This window comes from Pantherophis guttatus, chromosome 3 (assembly GCF_059756535.1).
Source record: "Pantherophis guttatus breed Tessera chromosome 3, ASM5975653v1, whole genome shotgun sequence".
NCBI lineage: Eukaryota > Metazoa > Chordata > Lepidosauria > Squamata > Colubridae > Pantherophis > Pantherophis guttatus.
In genome coordinates, this window is record NC_142065.1 from 66817278 (window position 1) to 66823471 (window position 6194).

The window sequence follows — 6194 nt, forward strand, 5'->3', positions numbered from 1 at the left end:
TAATAGCTTGTTACTGTAGGAGAGAAATATTGAGAACATGACTATTTTACAATAGGGCAACATTTTTTTAGAGATGATTTTATTCTGCCTATATTGTATTATGTCATTGGTTAATCAAAGGACTGGCCTTAAAGATGAGATATTGCATATTGAACACTAAGCCTAACACTGAAGTTGCAGGAAGCACCGCATAAAACAGTGGATCAATATTCAAAGACTGGGTCTATCTGCAGTGAAACAAAGATGAGTTTAAAAAATTATAAGCATCCTTCCCTTTTTTTGCAATGTTATTTAGGTTGATTCCAATGGTGCATAGGTTTTTTATAGACTGCTAATTGTAGAAATGCATTGCCATTAATAATTACGTTTCAATCAGAGGTGGGCTGCTGGGGGTTCATAGGGGTTCAGGAGAACCTCTAGCTAAGATTCTGTGCAGTTCAGAGAACCCCAAATCCCACTCCTGGCTGGGCCCCACCCCACCCCACCCCGTCCTACCCCACCCCTCCCAGGAGTCCCCACACAGCCTGTTTTGGATGCAGGTAAGTAAAGGGCATGTGTGGAGGCTCGGAGAGGATGAAAAATGGGCCTACCGGAAGTTCGGGAAGGCCTCCGGAGCCTGGAGAAGCCATTTTGGCCCTCCTGGAGGCTCGAGGAAAGCCTCCAGGGGAAAAATGCCCCCCCACCATGGCTGACTAGGCCACAGCCACCATGCCATGCCCACCCAGCAACCGGGCAGAGAACCCCTTACTAAAATTTTTGAAGCCCACCCCTGATTTCAACACCTAGTGTTAGATTGCTTGAAATTAAAATAAATGGAAAGCATTGCTAACGCTTACATTTTGGCAAAGTTACAAAGCTAAGAAGGAGTGCATTACTTATTTAAAGGATTGCCTTGGTAAACAAGAAACAGCAAGCCACGTGTCGTGTCCTAAGTGCTCAGCTGAATCATTTTTGGCTGTTAAACAGCAGAGGTGTGGGGGAAGTGATTGGGGTTTTCCACAACTAAGTTAAAAGGGAACAGCAATTATTTGCATGATGCCGGGTTTCCTTAGAACTGCACCAGCTTACCACGAAATAGTGCTACCATCAGATGAAAAGTGATGACGCTCTCAGGAAATAGTAGTGACTGAAATTAGGTCATCCAATTTAAAGTAGTCTAAGCAATTTACATACCACCATGTAAGTACTAGACAGTGCAACCTTACAGCAGACATTCAGCAAGGTACTCCAAAACGTATCCATAATATAAAAGCCAGAAGATCAGTAGTCAGTTTATGTCAGGTATGAACAACCAGACCCACACATGTAATGTAATCCAGCCTAATTTCCTGCTTGAGCCCTCCTCCCAAATGGGACGGTTGCTCTCCAACAGTTTATGAGGAAACTTGTGTCTTTCCACTATGGTGGAACTGCAACCTCTAGCAGCCTCAGCTAGCATGGACGACAGTGAGGAACACTGGAAATTGTAGTTCACTAAGACACATGCTCTCCACCCCAGTCTATAAAATATACAATTTATCGTCACGGAACTAAGTTTAACAGCATTTTAAAGTTAAGAAAATTTATTTAAAGACACCATTATGTTACACAAGATAGATTCCATTAGAAAAGTTATGCTGGCATTACTTTACAAAAGTAGCATTCTTACAGTTTTAGATCTGGAACATAAGCAAATATTTTCAGTCAATTAAACTTACAAAATAAAAGGGTAACATTTTTAACAAACAAAAAGCCAATCTTAAATGTAGGAATAAGTCTTGTGCTTGAGAGACACAGAAAAAAAATATTTTAATATACACACAAAAACAGGTATAGAAACAGAGTTGATAAATTAAGCTAACTGTGTAGCTATGGAACAACTTTGTTTTCTTAAAAAAACACCATGAAATGGGAACATTTCAGGAAGAGATTACAGCATTAGAATATTTTTTTCTCTCTGAAACTTCAAATATATCTTCAGCCTTCATCTATTTTCCATTTTGCAATTGGGGAAGATTCTACAAAGCTATTGTTTTTACCTTGATTATTATTAGAAGGAAAAATTAATGTCTCCTTCCCTTTGAACAACAGGGGATAATCTTATCTATTTTTCATTTCCCCAGTATCAAAATCTTAATTCTGCTTTCAGATTACAGCATCTACGAAACCCGATTTATTTGCATTTCGCCCATTTCCTTAATCTCAACTTTCTCATATTTTCCAGTCCTCCATCTCCTCATAAACACAAACACAGCAATCCCAATTAAAATGGCCACAAGAATCACCACAGCCACTGCCACAATACCAACTTTCAGGAATTGCATTGAGAATTCTGGGGGGATTTCATCCACGTAGTAAACCAGGACTTTTTCAATATCTAACGGCTCTCCTTTGACCGTGATATTAAATTTATTATCGGAGACAAAAGGGGAGTCACTTTTGATGTCTTTTTCAAAGTAATAGGCTACATCTGCAATATCCACATCTCCATAAGACTTCTGCGAAGCATTCTGTTTCAAGTCAATTTTGATGAATGGGTGATCATATTCAATAGATGAGATGAAGTTTGGGCGAAGCATATACCGGTTCTGAATGAGGTGCCGAAGACTGCTGGCTACTTCAGACTGGGAGAAGGAAGTTTCCCTCTCTTTGTGCTTGAGCTCGATGAAAATCCAGTTTGTTCTAACAAGCTCATTGCATTGCATGTTTTTATCACTCTTATCCGTTCTCCTGACCCCAGCACTGTTCACACACCAACAAGTATCTGTATGATTGCATTGCCTGGCTTTGAAGATGCCACTGTTTTCACAGTCTGGATCATACAGTCCATCATTGTCCAAAAAACCCGTTTCAGGCTTTGGAAACCTCTTGCCTCCTGGGGCACTCGCCTCGGCCTTCATAAGCAGACATTTAGATGTCAGCGTTGAACAGTCCACTTTGTGATTTGAACCCCGAGCCTTGCAGACACAGCTGCCTTGCTCCATGGCACAATGTGTCCGTTTGTTGGTTGGACATGAGCAGTAATCATCTTCTGCCGATGCAGCCACGACCATCAAAAACAATACAATTCTGAAAGTAGCCTCCATAGGTTGGAGAAAGAGGAGCAGAAGTTGGCTTTAGAAAAGAGCAGGTGAATACAGCAGCCTAGACAAGATCCATCCACAGCAACAGCCTCCCAGTTTCTGTGTGACTGAATGCAACTCTTGCTTCCTCTCTTTGAAAATGAATGTCAGACCCACCCAATCAATTTAGTTGGTGACTCACAAACAAAACAGGTCATAACAGAGGTCCAAAAGCATACACCTTCTTCCATTAAGGTGTGGTAGCAACTCTCATTTCTTTCCTCCTACTGAATGAGGAAGTACAGGATGCCAAAAACACAGAAACCAATATAACACAACTATAAGCTCTTTTGTGAATTCAGGCACACCTGCCTCATGGGCTGAGGTAATAATATGCCAGGCTACATATTAATGAAAAACCATATTGCATTCTGGCTGGAATTGAAGTCCACACATCTTAAAATTGACAAGGTGGAGAGACGCTAAGGTAGACTCATGTTGACTTCAGGGGTCAGTCAGTACACATAATGGGCAGAACTGAGGGATGCAGAAAAAAATGGCTCTCTTTCGAGTTTTTGAGGATTCAGTCGTTCTTGATGGTCAACTCTTCCGTGATTTAAGATGAACAGCTCTATAGTTCTTCCACTAAACAGTGATGACCCTGCAAATACGTGATAGTTCAGAGGAGTACTTAGAGGAATATTTGGTATCTCTTGAGATGACCCAAATGCTCCAGCCAGTTACATCTTCCTGTAATATGAAGTGGATTTTTGATGTCCCTGACAGAGTAATTTCACACAGCCTATTCTTATTCACTTACAAAGTGTACCTCTGGCAAACACTGACATCTGCGAGGATGTCCACCAGGGAACCATGATTGACCAATGGCAAATTGGGTTTTGCTTTGGCAGGATATGAGAAATGGCCTTTACAGTCAAATGGTATTTGGTGAAAGTTGCCCCCAGTCACACTGACCTTTAATATCTTGCTCTTCTCTGGATCACAGAAGTGCAGCATTCACACAATGAGGAAACCTCCATTTCAGTTCCCTATACAGAAAATATACTCCAAAGTATCTTTTAGTCTATTTTATAGTCTTTGTACTTCTCTGGTGCGTGTTGCTTGTGTTAGTTATTGTTGCTTGTGTTAGTTATTTTCAGTAAGTTTTTAAAAATTGGATCCCAATGCTTTTTCAAAACAGCTTATTTATTATTTGTTAAACAAATTTATATGGCCCCTCCAACTCACATGTAGGTGACTATTGCATTGTCATAAGAACACCTACATATTCTTAAAAGCTGCAGTACTTGGCTTTCGGTGGGAATTTTTATTTTCATTGCAAATGTCCAGAGTTGCACTATAAGAAACCAGTCTTGTAATATTTTCATGTCACATATCAAAAACTTTACTTTGCTCTGTCTCTGAGATATGTGCTACGATTTTGCTCTGGTAACCTTTGAGATATTGCAGACTGAGAATCCTGTAATAAACCAACTTTTGTCTCTGCACTTTTTACACACACAAGTAATGATTAACTAAAGTACTTTAATTACACAGTTTCGGAGGTGTGTATGTGCTCATGTTACTCATTTATAGTAGCAATAAGGAAGAAACCTGTAGTACCTTAAAGAGTAATTAAAGTTGTTATTCTTTAAGTTGCCACAAGACACTTTCTTATTTTAATTATTCAGTTAGTGCCTAGTATTATGTCTGCCAACTGATTTGGGATAACTATCTCTGAAACCAGTATATCGTTTCTTTTCTGTTCCTCAATGCTTCTCCAATGTTACTCATCAAACACTATTGCTTGAGCTCTTTCTCCTGCAGGTGTTACTTCCTCCTACTATTTTATTACTGCCAAAACATTCCTCAGTGTATCATTAGAAGTACTGGCTAGAAAAGTGTGCGGCTCTCCGAAAGCATCAGGGGGAAAAAAAACATGCAAAATTTGAAAGCAGCTTTCCCAAGCACTCAATGCATAGCGATCGAATGCCAATCTGGCTGAAAATTTTAGGCTCTGCAGAGTGCCAGGATGTCAAACAGGTTTTGAGAAAGTAAATAACTTTCTTATTTCAGAACTGAAGCACAGGAGAGGGATAATTGAAGGGGAATGAAAAGCAGAATAGGATAATTTCCACTTTTATGACAACCACCATGACTATTAACTGGGTATCAGTTCATTTATTATAGTATTTCTGTACGTGAAACAGAATACAATCAAGTGTATGATAGGTAGTCCTCAACTTACAATAATTTGTTTAGTGATCTTTTGAAGTTGCAATGGCACTGAAAAAAGTGACTTATGACTATTTTTGACACTTTAGACCGCTGTAGCATCCCCATGGTCATGTGATAAAAATTCAGATGCTTAACAACTGGTTCATATTTATGACAGTTGCAGTGTCCCGGGGTCATGTGATCACCTTTTGCAACCTTCTGACAAGCAAAATCAATTCACTTAACAACTGCAGTATTAACTTAGCAACTGCACAGATTCATTTAACAATTGTGACAAGGAAGGTTGTAAAATGGGGCAAAATTCACTTAACAAATTCTCTCTTAGCATCATAAATTTTGGGATCAATTGTGGTCGTAAATTGAGGACTAACTGTACTAGCAGATATGTCTGCAAGAGCATAAAACACCGGTGTCCAACCTTGCAGGCTGGCTCCAGGGTGTTATCAACGCTTCATTGAGTGAGGGTTACTTCCCCGCGGCCTTGAAAGAGGCGGTGGTGAGGCCTCTCCTCAAGAAGCCGTCCCTGGATCCGGCAATATTGGCCAACTATCGTCCTGTCTCCAACCTTCGCTTTCTGGCAAAGGTTGTTGAGAGTGTGGTCGCGCGACAGTTTCCGCAATTCCTGGAGGAAACATCCTATCTGGATCCGTTCCAGTCTGGTTTCAGGCCTGGGCACAGCACGGAAACGGCATTGGTCGCGTTGGTTGATGATCTCTGGAGGGCTCGGGACAGGGGTTGCTCCTCTGTTCTGGTCCTGTTAGACCTCTCAGCGGCTTTTGATACCATCGACCATGGTATCATGCTGCACCGGTTGGAAGAGTTGGGGATGGGGGGCACCGTGTTACGGTGGTTCTCCTCCTTTCTCTCCGACCGGTCGCAGTTCGTGTTGACAGGGGCAGAGGTCGACCTCGAGGC

At 41.0% G+C, this 6194-nt stretch overlaps 1 protein-coding gene across 1 annotated transcript; it reads right to left on the bottom strand.

The window, feature by feature from the left end:
- Window positions 1-1534: 1534 nt before the first annotated feature.
- Window positions 1535-3190, bottom strand: TACSTD2 (tumor associated calcium signal transducer 2). The gene has a single exon (XM_034415191.2). The coding sequence runs from the start codon at window positions 3063-3065 to the stop codon at window positions 2139-2141; it is 927 nt and encodes a 308-aa protein (XP_034271082.1). The 5' UTR covers window positions 3066-3190; the 3' UTR covers window positions 1535-2138.
- Between the last annotated feature and the right edge of the window lie 3004 nt (window positions 3191-6194).

What these genes read in the sequence shown, in the direction of transcription:
- TACSTD2 (XM_034415191.2), bottom strand. Translation starts at nt 3,065, where the DNA reads ATGGAGGCTACTTTCAGAATTGTATTGTTTTTGATGGTCGTGGCTGCA.